This window comes from Chenopodium quinoa, unplaced genomic scaffold (genome assembly GCF_001683475.1).
Source record: "Chenopodium quinoa cultivar QQ74 unplaced genomic scaffold, ASM168347v1, whole genome shotgun sequence".
In the NCBI taxonomy this organism is placed as follows: Eukaryota; Viridiplantae; Streptophyta; class Magnoliopsida; order Caryophyllales; family Amaranthaceae; genus Chenopodium; species Chenopodium quinoa.
Genome location: NW_018745454.1, coordinates 6,633,376 through 6,649,923, shown reverse-complemented (window position 1 = coordinate 6,649,923; position 16,548 = coordinate 6,633,376). Strand labels below are relative to the sequence as shown.

The 16,548-nt window shown below is 33.9% G+C and overlaps 2 protein-coding genes across 3 annotated transcripts; both read right to left on the bottom strand.

Annotated features, from left to right (window-relative positions):
- Positions 1-1,015: 1,015 nt before the first annotated feature.
- LOC110714360 (30S ribosomal protein S13, chloroplastic) lies at positions 1,016-2,257 on the bottom strand. The gene is made up of 3 exons (XM_021892868.1): positions 2,044-2,257; positions 1,730-1,957; positions 1,016-1,358 (listed from the first exon to the last, which is right to left on the bottom strand). Exons 1-3 carry the CDS (start codon positions 2,158-2,160, stop codon positions 1,182-1,184), a joined length of 522 nt encoding a protein of 173 aa, XP_021748560.1. The 5' UTR covers positions 2,161-2,257; the 3' UTR covers positions 1,016-1,181.
- A 384-nt stretch (positions 2,258-2,641) lies between these two features.
- LOC110714288 (exosome complex component RRP42-like) lies at positions 2,642-5,720 on the bottom strand. Of its 2 annotated transcripts, none has more exons than XM_021892792.1 (8): positions 5,528-5,720; positions 5,302-5,428; positions 5,137-5,193; positions 4,945-5,037; positions 4,169-4,247; positions 3,949-4,073; positions 3,200-3,349; positions 2,642-3,082 (listed from the first exon to the last, which is right to left on the bottom strand). In XM_021892792.1, exons 2-8 carry the CDS (start codon positions 5,425-5,427, stop codon positions 2,843-2,845), a joined length of 870 nt encoding a protein of 289 aa, XP_021748484.1. In that variant the 5' UTR covers position 5,428; positions 5,528-5,720; the 3' UTR covers positions 2,642-2,842. The 2 variants fall into 2 exon arrangements, with proteins under 2 accessions (XP_021748484.1, XP_021748483.1); XM_021892791.1 differs by having other exon boundaries at positions 5,302-5,438; positions 5,528-5,719.
- Positions 5,721-16,548: the final 10,828 nt, after the last annotated feature.

Here is a 16,548-nt window from a genome sequence, read left to right as displayed (position 1 = left end):
AACTCGAGGCTAACAAGGACATTTATGGCAACATATAATGATCATATATGGTTCCAAACGACATTATATGACCCTATGATGTATCCCCTGGTATCTCGAGACTTTTCGACACTAGGTCCCGAAACCTCTGAAATTGGCCAAAAAGCGTGTATTATAACTTTCAATTTTTCCAATTTTTTACTTTTTTAGTCCCTGAAACAAAAATTGCCGAGAAGCTACCTATAAACCCTAATACCCTCCGGGAGTCTAATTGGGTGGGTGGAACCATCTAATTTGCCTTTAAGCATCTAATCTATCAGTTTCCGTACACGCCTCTTATATTGACTATAGGCTTCCATGGGACCTTTATGTAGCCGACTTATGGTTGTATATGGGTCCAAACAATATCATATGACCTCGGGATGCATCTCGTATATGGGTCCAAACAATGTCATAGTATACACTAGTGAAGATAGTAGTTCAAGAATGTATTCTAGATTGCTAGGCAAAGGAGAGTAGAAAGGAGTGATCGAATAATGGGAGCTGCAGCACATATTTCAGCAAAATTGTTTTATGAAATGGAAATATGCACAACAGCACGATAATGTATGGATTAAAACTTGAAGAAAAGTTTGTGCTTAAGGGTAAAATTTATGACATTTTGTATTCAAGCTATTGTAGCTCATCTAAGAGAAAGGTTGTCTCAAATCTGGTCAGGTAGAGTAAAAATACATGCTGGTGAAAAAGTTATGCTAACCTTTCTAGAACATCAACTTACTATTCCTCACTAAAGTGTAAGGTGTTAAGAGTTTAATATTCAGCGTATATAGCCCTTAAACTTTCTAAGTTGCCATCAACTATTGGAGTCAAGAGGGGGTAAACCATTTCTGGCTTTCTGAACTAACTAAGAAAGAGGGTACAGCTTCCTGAGGTGTATGGATTAAATGACACAGACATACGAAAAGGACTAACAGGACATATATTTGTAAGGAATGAGCATTAAACATATGCAAAACATGTGAAGGAGCATGAGAAATAAGCAAATAAGGAAATTTAAACTTTGAAGCAATAACTGCTGGAGATATTAATCAAAATTACAAAATTACAAGCAATGCATTCTGAGCAACTACAATTAGAAAAGCCGAATGCCCATATTGCAACCAATTACATTACAGGAAGAGAAAAGAGGCAAACCAGTTCAACTATTTAGGACCAGGGGGCTTCTTCTTGCCAGCAATTTGAACTCTTTTTCCCCTCTTCAAAGTCCTGCAGTTGTTCTTGGTTCGTTGTCCGCGGCAAGGTAAACTCTGAATGTGCCTTATCCCTCTGTAGCATTGTATCTCCTTCAATCGCCTAATTGCTATAGCATTGAATCGCCTCTGCATACACAAATACATTCCCAAATTCCAATCAAGAACAATACATCACTAATTCTATCAATTTCACAACCTATTACATTGAAAAATTCTATCAATTTTCACAACCTATTACATTGAAAAATAGTACTCAATCTAACATGTATCCAAGTTAAATTATCAAAACATCCCAAAAAATTTGAACAATTTTATCCTCAATCAAGAATGAACATATTCCATCAACAGTATAACTTCTAATTTCTTCAAACAACTAAAAGCCCAGATTATAATTGTAACTAAACCAGCAACCCAAAGTCAAAAATTACTTGAATTACAAAATTCAGCAGTCACATAAATTAAAATCAGTAGAAATTTAACAAAAATAAGAGAAATACCAGGTCGCCCTCGATCATGTACTTGGAGACTTCATCTCTGACCTGGATAAGTTCATCATCAGATAATTCTTTAGTGAGTTTGTTCTGCAAACTCAAATCAGAAAGAATTTGCTTAGCCCTAGAACGCCCAATTCCATGGATATACTGAAGAGAGTATTCCACCCTTTTGTTGTTTGGGATTTCAACATTACCAACACGAACACATTTTATGCTTAACCCACCAACATACTACATTCAAAATCATTCATCAGTTAGTCTGATTGAATATATATTAGCAGCAAAAATAACAACAAGAATAAGCAGAAAGTTGGTACCTTGGAAGGGTTTATGGAGCGGAAAGAGAGAGAAGATGAGGAGAGAGAAATCGAAGGCTTAGTGTTGCATATTAGAGACACTGATGGTGCTACTGGCGTCGCCAGAGTCTGCGCCATTTTTGAGAGAGAGTGAGAGGAAGAAGATGAAGTTGAAAAATGGTTATCCTCCCGACTTCCTTATCTATTTGTGACTTTTGGAGGAGAGAGGTAAAGCTAAAGATTGTGTCTTTGTGTGCTTTGTTAGTAAGGTTTTTAGGCCTAGCCCAAGCTTATTTGAACAGTTCAACCCTTTTCTTACATCAAACATTGGCCCAAGTATTTCGATTTTAATTTTAAATACTTTGTAATTTTATTTAAGATATACTGTAACGTCTGTAAGAAATACGATTGTACGAGTGTTTAATGCAGGTACAATCTGTCATATGTGATAGCCAAGCATATAATCCTTTAATGTAAAGATGCACAATTAATACGGAGTAATAATCATACAAAGGATACCATTATCGGAAATGACATGATGTACTGCTGCATAATCTGATCATTTGGAGAGCACTTGAAGAAGCGGTTTCAGGCATTTAAATTAATCTCATACTAAGCATTGTTTAACGAGATCTATGATACTGGGATAAAATGTTAGCCATCAATAATAATTGTAACATTAACTATATTTTTTTTTTAACTATATTATGACACTAACAAAGTTACAAACAATCTACCTGTATGAAACATAATTTCCTAGGTCAAAATTCAATACTCTGCAAAAACATTGGAGCTTAGTTATAAAATGTAAAACAAATCTTCATGATTCTTCCTCACGAGCTTCTGCAGCAGCTATCTCGGAGTCTAATTTGTTTATAAAATTCTCGCTCACATATTTTGCTACTGAGATCATATCAAGGACTATGCTTGGATCTACACCTGCACCCCCACGCTTGGTAAGACCACATATAAGTCCCTTTCTATTGATAGAGACGGACATTGCGGAACTCATTTGAGATTCCTCCTCTTCTGTTGCATCAACTATGTAGTGTTTTCCTACCTGCATGATGCATAGAATTGTTACAAAAGAGCATCAAACTTGATTAAATGTTGAAGAGAAGATGGGTGAAATAAATTTATGCTTTATAGAAGAATGTCATGATGAAAGTTGTGTAACCTTGGTTAATGTTACTATGACAGGGACTGCAGAAGTATCAAACTGTAAAAATTCTTCATCACTAACATCAACTTCAGGTTGATCACCAGCAGATGTCGAATCAGCAGCAATGACATTAACTTTTGGAATGCCGGTGTCACTTAAAGCAGCCTGTAATAAAGTGACATCAGCAACACATGAACTCTAGACCATCAAGTATAATTGTAGTGCTTAAAGAAGAATGCCAGCGCCAATGTCACAACTATAGCAGCAACACAGATGTCCACGGAAATTGTGAGTACATTCTGGAACATGTGCCACTCACTTATATTCATAAAAATGATTCTTTATTTCAACGCCTAGCATCCTCTTTTCATAGAAGTTAAGATGCAAAGCTTCTGAAAACCTCAAGGACATATAGCTCCATTAAAAGGGTTGGCTTGACCTGACCTTATGTAAGTACAGTATATCCATCAAACAAAGTTGAAAGCTGTACAGCAGTAACTGGACTACAAAAGGGGAATTGAGACTTTGAGAGTAGAAGAGTAAATTCTCTTCACCTTAATGTAGGATGAGGTATCCTTCCTCAACTCTCCTGTATGATTTGAATTTAACAAAAAATGAAACAAGCTCTCAAAGTTTTGACTGACACGGATCTCAGAGGGCATAGGGTAATATGATAACAGACCAAGCTAATTTAATGAACATATTAGAAAAAAGGTTGGCAGCGGCACCCAAAAAAAAAAAAAAAAAAAAAAAGTACATAATACCTTGATTGCAGCACCTAAGGCATCCAGCATATTCCCATCTGAACTAACCACAAGGCCATCAATGTAAAGATCCCAACATACCTTCCCTTCCACGATAGACAGGGATGAAAGGTCAATTCCAGCTCCTAAAATAAAGTGTATCACACATTATCCACAGCTCTTTCACCTTAATAAAACACACCAAGTTTACATATGCTTAAGCTTAACCAAAATTTCCTACCTGCTCCACTTTTACCACCCAAGAGGCAACGCTGAAGATCAGCGGCAAGTTCTGTTGATAATGCTTCACCCCCTTTGCCCTGTGACACAAGACATGTACAGTAATTAATTAATATAAACATGATCACTGGTCATAACAATAAGCAACATGTATATTCACTTGTCCTAGTATACAGGGTAACAAAATTATCAAAAGATGGAGTTCAAACATTATATAACTTATATGTTGTCACTTGTCAGCAACTGAATTTTAGACTACGAAAAGCCATTTGGATGCATAGCTTACATTCTTACTCTTCTTTTTGAAAAAAATAAAATAAAAAATTGTAGTTCAAATGATGCCAACCAACAAAACAAAACCACAGGAAAAAGACACCAAAACATTTGAGATACGGCATTCAACAATCTATACAAAATCACAGGAGGTTGGAATGAAAGACTACTTCCTAATCTAACATGACATACAGAATTCAAGAATAAATTATAGGGAATGAATACTTAATCTTTGCAGAAACAACAGCCTGTCCAAGTGTCCAACTCCTTTACAATCTAAGATTCAACTTGATTTTGCTACATAATACTTGTGTAAACCTATTTCATTCTCCATCGTTCAATATGACCAAGATTAACAAATTATAAAATACCGCCACTAGTACAAGAAAATGACTTACTATCCCTTGAACATCTCAAAGTCATATACTTACTCCTTTATAGGGTGATAAAGGGAATTAATAGACAATCAATTAAGAGATAAAACAATAGAAAGAAAAAGAAGACCTGGAAGATAGGTGCAGCTGTAGCACTACAATCAATATGTATGGAAACCTTTCCTTTATCGGGTTGAGACGAATTGGGTCTCCCTAATTCAGCCTGCACTTGATCAAACACACACATTACAACCAAAAGTAAGTTGATGAAAACTCAATTCATCACAAAAGAGGGTTTCCAAAACAATGTTAAGAATTTAACCTTGACACTAGCAATGACATCAGTTCCCCCAATTCGAATTCTTGCTGAACCATTTGCCTATAATTAACAAAAACAGTAATCTCAATTTCCAAGTTTGAAGGATCATTAATTACACTCAAGTAGAAGAAAACCAAAAAATCAAAGTTTGGACATAAGAAGTAAGACCTGTGGAATGACCCCAGTATCAACATGAATAGGTCTGTAAGATAAGCGTTTTCGACCATCACAACGAAGATCCTGAGCAATACCGCCTCTTATGAAGTTCTTTTCTCCAAGTGACAGTCCTGACATGCTGCTAATACCTAAAATTAAATTACATTTAAGTTCCAATTTCTCATAGTATTGTGAAATTACAGAGAGAAAGAGAGCAGGGGGGAGGAGAAAAGCTGACCTTGATGGCAGTGCTTCAATGGCGGCGGCGAAGAGAGAGAAGAAATCAGTTGCATTTCAGGGAGGCCGGCACCGGGACTCCGGGAGGTGAATTAAATTTGTAGTAATACTTCTTGTCTAGGGTTTTTCGGTTTTTCCTTCTCAATACTCTACACAAAACACAACAAAGTTGATTAAATTATAATTGACTTCATATTAATTGTAAGTTTGAAACTAGGTTCATGATTAACACAATATAATTTATTTATTTATGATCATTGATAGAGCTAGTTCAATTATAAATAATATACGGAGTAAATAAATTGATTGACATGAATTTGATCGTCTAGAACCCATTCTAATAACATCTATCATTACCTTTACTTACAATGGTCAACTCATGTCAATGTACGCTCAGTACTCAATCACGCAAATTATATTAAATAGGTCGCATAAAGGTTCGAGATGTTCTTGAGTCAATGGCAATGAGACGTATTCAGATTTGGATAACTTGATATTTTAAAGACAAAATAAATGGACCCAACTGATCTAGTGGCTTACCAGACAACAGTATAGTCTTGAGAGATCCATTAAAAACACGTCAATCTCTATCTTTTTTGCTACTATAAATGCGTGGTAATTTTTTTGTATTTGAAGGCCATAATAAACATCTAATTATCTTAAAAAATTTCAAAACCTAATATTGAAAACTCTAGTAATGATGAGGTTGTTTGGTCATAAAAGGTTATTTGGAATCCTTTACACTAATTACTCGATCACGTAAAGGCCCAAGATGACCTTGATCAATGTTAAAAGACATGTTCTTAACGGATCGGGTTGATAAAAATTAATAGACATATTGGAAAATTCTAAGCATCCAAATGGTTTCCTTGGGTCTCATCACGTTCATGAGATGTATCTTGATCGCTTTATTTTCTTATCCAAAAAAGTTTTAAAATTCTCTAAAATTAAAGGTTATAATACACAAAATTAAACTATTTTTTTAGAGATTTTTGAGACTTGGTATTGAAATTCCAATCACGATGTACGATGCTCTCCAAAGTCATAAAAAGGTGTTGTCTGTGACCATATACGCATATTAATCGTTCATGCGAAGGAGTGGGATTATTGTGTGTTGTAACTAGGATAGGAATTACATACTAGGCAATACTAATAAAATAGTAATACATCATCCTTATTAATGTATAGATGAACAAGTAAGCTAAGCATTATCTACATTCGCTAAATGTTGATAACAGTGTCTTGTAGCAGAACTACTACAACTAGTTAGCTAGGATCAGCGCCACCTCTTTGTCTAGCACGTCCACTATGATGAGTGCCATGTTGCGGTCTAGGTGGTCCGAACATCGGCCCCCCATAAAAGTTTGTAAATGGCATACCATAGTAGAACCTAGCCCCAAAGGGTGGCATATGTGATTGACCAAATTCACCAAACCCTTCATTTTGGTTTTGCCTTGGACGACCTGGACCTGGACCTGCTGCTCCAGCACCCCAACCGTACCCAAACCCAAACCCACTACCGCTGCCACCATCTGATTGTGATGTCGCCGAGCCTGACCCAAAACCAAAGCTAGGGCCATCCGGGACCGAACCAGCCCCCCAATTGTATGACCAGCTGCCGTCTGAGGCAGCTCCTTGGCTCCACCTCATGTTAGGACCTCCCGAACCCGAGTTTGCGTAGTCTCGGTGATTAGCCATGGAAGATGAAGGTGCGGAAGAGTTGGTGGTGATGTTAGTCTGAAATTGGGGTTGGTAGAAGAGGATGTGTATGCAGTGCTGTGTAATATAAATGTGCACTTAATTGGCAAACACACTAAGTTAAAAGGGTACCGTCACATCTTGAGTTGGTTCATGCTTATCTTGCTTGCTACTTGCGAGTAGCATTTTTGTCAAATGGTAGGCCATTGCGTGCTATCTTAATCACCAAAGCAAATATATTGATCCATTGTTTTCTGAATTTAGTGGGCTGCATAGTTATTTGGCATGGGATTTTCTTCTTATGGGCCCAATAGTATAACATAATATTATCAGCCCATAGAATTGTTGTTCACCACCATTATTAAGTAGAACTAACCAAGTTCTAATCCACAATTATATATACTACTCCGCGTATAGTGTATTTATGTACTCCGATGAGTCCGATCCTTAGTTACGTACTTACGTGTACCTAATCTTGTAACAACACCAATCCATCCATCCCCGTCAATACACAAGGAGGTTAATTCCTTGTAGGCAAGTGTGGTATGATGGCTGCCAGCTCAGCTTCGGTCTCATTGTCACAGGCAAAGGCAAAGGCATGGAACGCTTGCATCAAGCTCAAAACATGGCTAAGGGTTTTGGTCGAGTGTTAGACGACTAGATAATAGATGGGACTGAAAATATGGATATGCAATGTTATTATTGGCGTCCTATTCTTGTGCGTAACTTGATCCATTTTTTTTTATAGGAAAAGTGTAATCAACCTTGGTTAAGCCCATTGGCTAAAATTGCTTTGCATTGGCCCAATTCGCTCAAGGCGAGCAATGGGCTTTCTTTTGCCTTTTCCCTTGTGGCCTTGTTAGTAGTCTGTTAAGATTGTTGCCAATTCTATCGATATTAGACTGTGGGCGCATCAGACTTTGTGACCACAATAACATCTCAAACTCAAAGTATGAACTACTAAATGGCATCCCTCAAAAAAAAAAAAAAAAAAAAAAAAACTACTAAATGGCATGTTCCCTTTATTTATCTATAACATACTCTTTTTCCTACGTAAGTTTGAATGGGATTCAATAAATCTACTACAGTAGTTTTTTTTTACTCACTAAAACTATAACATAAATTAAGAACTTTGTGTTGTAACAAAGGGAGTAAATGAGTAATGGATTACATTATACTTTGTTTAAAAAAACCGGAAAGACGGTACCTTTGTAGCCTTACCCTGTATTTTTGTACATTCCATTTCTCATTTTTGGCAACCCTTTTACTTTCTTTGTTACGCTAAAATTGCAACACTTTGACCAAAAAAAAAACTATCGCGTTTTCAATTATAGTGTTTTACTGTAATTAATTTTAGTGAAATAGTTGGCATGCCACAATTTTAGTGAAATGAAGTAGTAATTATTCCGTTGGCTCCATGGTACAACTTTGGGTTGGAGAGTGTGGTTTCACAAGATCACAAAACTACAAAGCAGATGTCATTGTCAAAATGAAAGTATTGAAGTTGGCTCTTCCTGCATTGCAATATCTATTTTAACAAAAGCAAGTTACAACCTAAGATTACGTCGACTAAATTTGTCAGTACATTTTCACATTATAAGTAATATTTATTTGTGACTATGTTCAATTCGTTCTCTGTGTTGTCAGACTGCTAAAGTCTTAGCTTCTTCTCCAATCTCCATACTAATAGTGCATGTTACATCTAAGGCACTAGGCAGTTCAAAACTACATTATTAATATAAAGTGTGTCCATTTTTTCAAGAACTAACCAAGATTTATGATCTTTCCTTAGCTTGGCCCCTATGAGCCCTCAAAGTCCATTGCATTTTAATAAGATAATATATTTTTATATCCCAACATGATATTATGTTCATCAGATCATTTGTTGGCTTAATTTTTCTGAGGAACTTACACGCGTACATTAGAGTTATAAGCTGAGTTTACTCCAATCACATAGTGAACAACACAATAAGAGATTTCAATGGCCATTGAATTCATTATTTAAGATTTCTTATCTTGTATTGTGCAATCCAATAAGCAGTTGCACGAAAAGGCATGAAGTTGAATTGAATAATAAAATTAACCATGCATGAAGTGTTCGTTGGAGTATACACTATTTTATTTTCATAATAATGGAATAAACATATTAATTTACAAACACAATATAGGCTAACCTTTCTAATTAATTAAGTCTTAATGGTATTTAATACATACCATGATAAACAACTGGTCAAATTGATCATAATAGATGCATAAGGCATTAATATAACCAATTAAGCTCTAGTAGTTGGACATAGATAATAACCATATAATCTAAGTTGCGTGCATAAAATCCGAGTTATTGAAAGGTTATTACAAAGCAAGCATGCATAATGATATCTTTGAACAAAAAAAAAAAAGACAAGAGCACGGTAATCAAACATACTGATTATGGTTAAATTCTCCTAAAAATAAAATCAAAAGGTAACTGTTAATGTGTTAAGGATTAAGGCAGAGCACATGATAATAATACAGAAAAATGAAGAACTCCGTACAATATACTTAAAGCATAGGTAACTGCATGCATGCATGTGCATGGGGCGGGTAAAATATAACGCAAGTACAAATATAAATACTGACCCAATATAATGCAAATGCAGCTCCATGCATATATAGTGAGTGACCATTCGAAGCTACTAAGGTCGCATTGCTAATATGCACAATAATTGTACAATCTAGATAGACTGCTAGTATTATGTACAAATAAAAAAAAAAAAAAAAAAACCCTTTCAAAGCATCCAAAGGTGAAGGCCATATTTTATATGTACACTGTACTATTCAAACTCATTAATATTAAAAATAGCTAGATCTACTGGGGATATAAATGTGGGCCAATAAAATCAGTGAAACTTGGCATATATAGCTTAAATTAGCTTGCTGAAAGTAACAACAAAGAATTGAAATGAAAGTGTTGATGATACTTCATATAGTTTCACCAAATAATTGTAGCACATATACATACACCTAGACCTAGTCACACGGTAACCTCCCCCACATTTAGGCAAAGGTATATATGGTGAAAGCTGATCCATCCACTATACCCACATTAATCATACATAATACAAACATATCGCATTTAATGACCATTATATTTTTTCTTAATAATGTGATGGTGCTTTACATAATATCTTTTACAAATCCATTTCAGACTTTACTCTGCATATGTCTCTTGTATCACCCATTTATATGTGGTTGTCTTGTTGGCTACCTTCAGATTTTTTTTCATCAGTAGATATATTATATATATGCATGTGTGGAAATATAATATATGGTTGAGAATTAAAAATTAATTAAGAAAATCAATGTAATGGTCTTATATTGATTTAGTACAATTTTTGTATGATTAAGCATTTTTGAGGTTATGATACATTTATCGATCGGTTAATCTTATAATAGTCTAAGGAGAATGAAACACAATTTTAGCAAGATTTGATTATATGAAAGTAAGTGAAGTAATTTATATGAATAACGTAAAAGTTAAAGTGTTTTTTTATTTTAAATATGAATTTAATTGAATGTAAATTTTAATTCATCACTATTTCGTATCATGCTAGTCGGCTTTTGTGAATTTGTAAATGTCTGGATGATCGATCAATCGATTATTGAAGCCTATGTAGCTATGGTACATGGACCCACTAGATGAGTATATCTGTATACCAATTCCTTTAGGAAAGAACATTCCATTTCCTACCCTTTAAGAAATTAAAGAATCCTCTCACTGAAAAAAAAAATAAAAAAAAAAAAATAAAAAGAGAAAAAAGTTACAATCTTTTTGAGCAGACACATCACGTACACATGTAAAATTAGCTGTAAGTGCAGTTTCATGCACTCAACTTAATATTAATCGACAAAATGATAATGTATTGATTCACAAGGATTTGAAAAAAAAAAAACACTACATACATGTGTACAATTAGGATTTTAGGAATTAGCTAGTACGGAGTACATACTAATAATTTGGCTCTTTAATTAAATTGATACAGATTACAGATTAAACACAAAACGAAGTGATAATTAATAAAGATACCTATTATATATATGTGGCGGCTTTATATTTGTTTTTTTTTTATATAAAAAATAATAAATTAAACCTACTACATGTTCCGAATACCTGGCATGTATTAACATAAACACCATAGGTTAATTCTTTAATAGCTACTTGTACGACTTTATTAAAATTGACCAAAACAAAAATGAAGTTAACGTATATATTAGCTCAAGTGGCTAGTAATGATTAGCAGCTAATATGGAGCTGATTAATGTTTAATTAGTGATGTTTGCTACATAGATTATAGAGGAAATATTCATTTGTGCTGTACTTTTTTGTTCAAGATATCAAATCAGCATATTAAGAAAAAGCATTCTAAATGACGATCATTGACTTATTATCATGTTATTACAAAACAAATAACTGACGATATAAGAAAAGTAATTAGTACAGAATATATATTAAGCATGCAGAGTTAGACTTATAGAGCATGTTTGGTAAATGTGTTTTTTGACATTTTATAATATGCGGTTTCAAAAAATATACTAAACATTTTAGATTAAATGAAGTGCTACTAAATAAACAGAGCATATAATGATGCAAATCCTCATGTTAGTTGATCCTTGATTGATAATGCTTAGTTGGTGGTTTAAAATTATCTAGCTCGCTGCTCGCGGCATCAGGCATGCATGTCAAACCCTTCCCCCATCTTTTTCGTGTACTTTTCACCAAAAAGTACAAGTAAATGAAAATAATTAACGAAATATCATTAAATTACAATAATGTAAACTTATACACCAATTCCTTTTAAATAATGATCCAAAATCAGCACCTAAAAAAAATTAACTATTTGTAAGTTGTTGCTTTAATTATAAAAATTTCATCAAGTTGCTAACTGCGATTAGACAACTACCACATCTAGGCTAGGTTAGCTTGGTATAGTCGTATAATCGAATATATATAGGAAATATGAGTGTGACAAGCAATTTCTTGGTTATAAAAGACACACTTGTATATATATAACTATATAATTTTTCTGCATCTCTCTAACATTATATCGAATTGATTCCTCTAGCTCCCAAGTCTTTGGAATTTAATATTTGCCTATGTATCATGTATGTATATATTTATGTGATGCTTTGTCCAACTTTTTTTTTTTTTTTTTTAAATGACAATTAAATATACTTCGTATAATATTGACATTTCAGCTATATTATTTTTATTCAAGTAGCATGAACCATGATTAATATCATTGTATAGCGAGAGCAATGATTTTACTTTAGTCTTGTTTTTGCTTTAAAAATATAGAATTGTGGAATAGAGGATGAATGGATATCCAAAATATTTTTATTAGTTAGAATATACTACGTAAGTATGTAAATATCTTGTGATTTGTTTCAGGATATTTACCATCATATACTTTGTATATATATATATATATATTACACCTAAATGAATAACAAAGACAAAAAGTCATTTATATGAATTTTTTATCAAAATGGTTAATCAACAAAAGTATTTACCAAGATAACTATTTATGAATTTCTATTCCAAAACAAGCTAAACGATTGATTTAGAAGGAAAATTACCTATATCTTTCTTTTCCTTTGATTTGGTTTGGTTAAAAAAGAAAATTCTTCGTTTTTTAAAGTCATTTATATCACAATGACTTATTACTAACAATGACTTATTACTAGCTAGCCAGTACACAAAATTTATTTGGGAGTAATTTGACTTATTACTAGCCAGTACATAAGGTCTAAACATAAAACAATACTCCCCCCGTCCCTTAATTATATATCTATTTCTCTCTATTATGTTATACGAATAGTATTAAATGAAAAAAACTAGGTATGTAATTAAGGAACGGAGGGATTACATTAGTTTTTTTTGTTCAAAATGGGTAAGATACACATACATACAAGAGCATTATTATATATCTCTATTAAAAAAAATAATAAAAAAATAAAAAAATAAAATTGAGAAGGCATAAATAAATATCAATACAAGTATATAGATGACAAAAAAGATTGTGTCATCCCCCTTGAAATTTGGTAAAGTGTTTGGAGTACAAGGATAAGGGGAAGATCTTGCATTGCCTATATGAAGGTGACATTTAACAATGATATGAAAATATGAATTGACCAAATATTAAATTAATAGTACAAAGTTTAAATGTTAGTTTAATTTTCAACTAAAAATGGTAGGATTCGAGCCAAGAAACGAGCAAGACAAAGGAGGAGGGGCGAAGGAGAGAGAAAGGCTACAACATAGTGAGAGAGGCTAACGCTAACCTGCCTTGTTGAGCTTATTGCCCCTTCCGTTCACCAAACATTATAATATTAATGCATAACAATATACTTATATTGGAGCCCCTTCAATTTTTTTGTTTCATTTCCATATTTCAAGGACGCGAATAATGTATATAAGATTATTATTATGACTAATTACGAAGTCTTTTTTTTGTATTTTAATACGAGTACCTTATTATTGCATGCATAAAAACAGGGGCGAAATCAGGATTTTCAAGTCCTGGGGGTAGGACTTATTAAACAATACTCCCTTCGTCCCAAATTAATTGCAACGGTTTGACTTTTTGCACTATTCACACATCTCCCTTTGACCATCTTTTTTAACTATTATATGAAAGTAAATGTAATCATGTAAGATGTTGTTGGGTCTATTTTAATGTATAGTTTCTTAATGTAAACTTTTTATAACTTATATAAATATATAATAAAAGATATCAACGGTCAAAAATGTGCATCGGCAAGCGTGTCCAGTCAAAATGTTGCAAGTAAACTGGGACAGAGGGAGTAGATTGATAAAATAATAATAATAATAATAATAATAATAATAATAATAATAATAATAATAATAATAATAATAAACTAGTATTTTATTGTTACAAAAAAAAAAAAAAATTAGTTAAATCGTACTCTACGATTTTTCATAGTAGCAAAATCATCAATCAAAGATTCAACACTAAACTCTACAACAATTTTTTTTTTTATGTATACAACCAAAACATCTCTTTTTTGCCCTTCAAAATTTGTGTTTTGCTAATTATCATCACTCAAATTACTTTCGGGATTCAAATTTGCCTTTAAAGTGGAACCCTCTTCTTGTTGATTATTAACTTTTTTGTAAAAAAAATCTAGTATTTTTAATTTCATGATTTAACCTATATCAAAATAAAACAACAATTATCAAATAACCCAGGCTCCTTGGGGGAAAACATCATTACCTAACCAATGTGACAAACCTTATTTGTTGTAATTTATGTGTCTTCAATAGGGATGTCACTGGGGCGGGTCTAGTAGGAGACCCGCCCCATCCCCGCCCCGATGGGGCGGGGATGGGTCTAGCTTTGGCGGGTCGCGGGGCGGGGATGGGTCTAAAATCCATACCCGCCATGGGTGATGGGGCGGGGATGGTTGTTATGTAATACCCGCCCCGCCCAGACCTGCCCCATACCCGCCCCGCCCCGCCCCGCCTGACCCACCCCGTACCCGCCCCGCCCCGCCTGACCCACTCCATACCCGACCCATACCCGCTTTATACCCACCCCATACCCGCATAAGACCCGACTAGCCATAGCATAATACGATTAAAAAAAAAAAAAAAAAAACTACACCTAATGAAATCTAACCCAGTAACCCACTTACCCAATACCCACCCTCATTCAGTCATTCACAAAACAAAAACCCTAGCCTCTCACTGCCTCACTCTCTCCTCTCAGAGACTCACAGTCTCACTGCGCTGAATCTCTTCCTCAAGCCTCAAACCCCTCTCTTCGATCCTTCTTCTTCAACCTCGTGGTCCTCGTCTGCAATCAAATCTCTTCGATCCTTCTTCTTCAACCTCGATCTTGCAAGGCTGCAACTCATTCAATTTAGGTAAACGTTTTCGCATTATTATCTTTGAATTTTCTTAATTCAATATGTTCAATTAAGAATTTCTTAATTGGGTTTTCGATTGAAAGTATGTGATTCGTCTTTTATTTATGATTTGTTCGATTGCGGTTTTCAATATTTCATTTGATTGAGCTAGGGTTTCGTGTTATATTTGTATGATACTTTCAATCTAATGCAATGTAGTTGATTACTGTTATTTTTTGTATGATAATGTATGAATATGATGACCTCTAAATTTTTTAGTTTATTAGGGTTTTAATCTAGAATTTTCATTACTTGTTTTTTTATATTTAATTTCACAAAATAGATATAATAAAGTCGAAATATGTATAGATTGTAATTAGTTTTTCTCATTAATTTCAGACTTATAAGTTTATGTTTATTATTTTAGCTTATGTGTGATAACTAAATTCGGATTATGTCATTGGGGGAAGTTGGAGCAATTTCTATTGAGAATTGTTAAATAACCCAGGTAAGAATTTTCTTCAAATTTTGTTGTATTCTTTGTTATTGAGATTGTATAAAAGCGTGAGAAATGAATTTCAAACTATTATCATAGTATCATACTATTGTTGTTATACTGTAATTTAAGTAGTACTCAATATTGATGAAATTGATCACAATGTATGCAAATTGAGTTGGGGTAATGAAAATGTGGATGGATAATCAGGTGCTGATTTTGGTGGTTAAGAAAGTGGGTGTGTATAGATAGAGTGGAAGAACAGGTTGGATCTTTAATGTCGTAAGCTGACAGCTTTTAAGAATGAAGACTTTGAGACACCAAATTGTACAACTACTGTACTATATTTTGATGTCCTTGTGTTTGTGTTTGTTGTCTCCCTCTTTCTTACAAAATGAGAGTACTAAATTTGGTGATGTTGTTGCTGGCAGCCAGTATGTAGTGGTTAGTGACTTAGTGTGATAGGTGGTTAACTGGTTATGCAGCAGCAACAATATATTAACATAGCAGTTACATTATGACATTATGCATTGATAGGCCTTTCAACATGATATCTTCCGATAGCTGTGCTAGAAGCATGATCTGCCTTTGCTGCTGTGCATTGCTAATTTGCTATTATTAATTTATTATTGCTGTTTCTGAGATGTCAAATGTGTTCAATACTGTAGTCAATATGTCTAGTGCATTAATTGTCTTTATTTAATTTTTACAGGGGAGAATGACATCTAAAAATGAGAATAACGCTAGTGTTCCCACTTCCGCTAGTAATACTCCAATTGCAATAGATGATGATGAAAGTCCTCTAGAGACTAATTCCGATCCTTCTCTCCTACCAATTACTAGTAGGCATACTTCGGCAGTGTGGTCTGATTTTAAGAGAAAGAGAGTTGGGGATGTGATAAAAGCTGAGTGCAACCATT

What these genes read in the sequence shown, in the direction of transcription:
- LOC110714288 (XM_021892791.1), bottom strand. Translation starts at nt 5,582, where the DNA reads ATGCAACTGATTTCTTCTCTCTCTTCGCCGCCGCCATTGAAGCACTGC. An exon ending in ATACTGGGGTCATTCCACAG is followed by an intron (nt 5,194 to 5,301) that starts GTCTTACTTCTT and finishes TGTTAATTATAG; the next exon opens with GCAAATGGTTCAGCAAGAAT. An exon ending in CCTTAGGTGCTGCAATCAAG is followed by an intron (nt 3,350 to 3,948) that starts GTATTATGTACT and finishes ACTTTATTACAG; the next exon opens with GCTGCTTTAAGTGACACCGG.
- LOC110714360 (XM_021892868.1), bottom strand. Translation starts at nt 2,160, where the DNA reads ATGGCGCAGACTCTGGCGACGCCAGTAGCACCATCAGTGTCTCTAATA. An exon ending in GCTCCATAAACCCTTCCAAG is followed by an intron (nt 1,958 to 2,043) that starts GTACCAACTTTC and finishes TTTTGAATGTAG; the next exon opens with TATGTTGGTGGGTTAAGCAT. An exon ending in ACATGATCGAGGGCGACCTG is followed by an intron (nt 1,359 to 1,729) that starts GTATTTCTCTTA and finishes TTGTGTATGCAG; the next exon opens with AGGCGATTCAATGCTATAGC.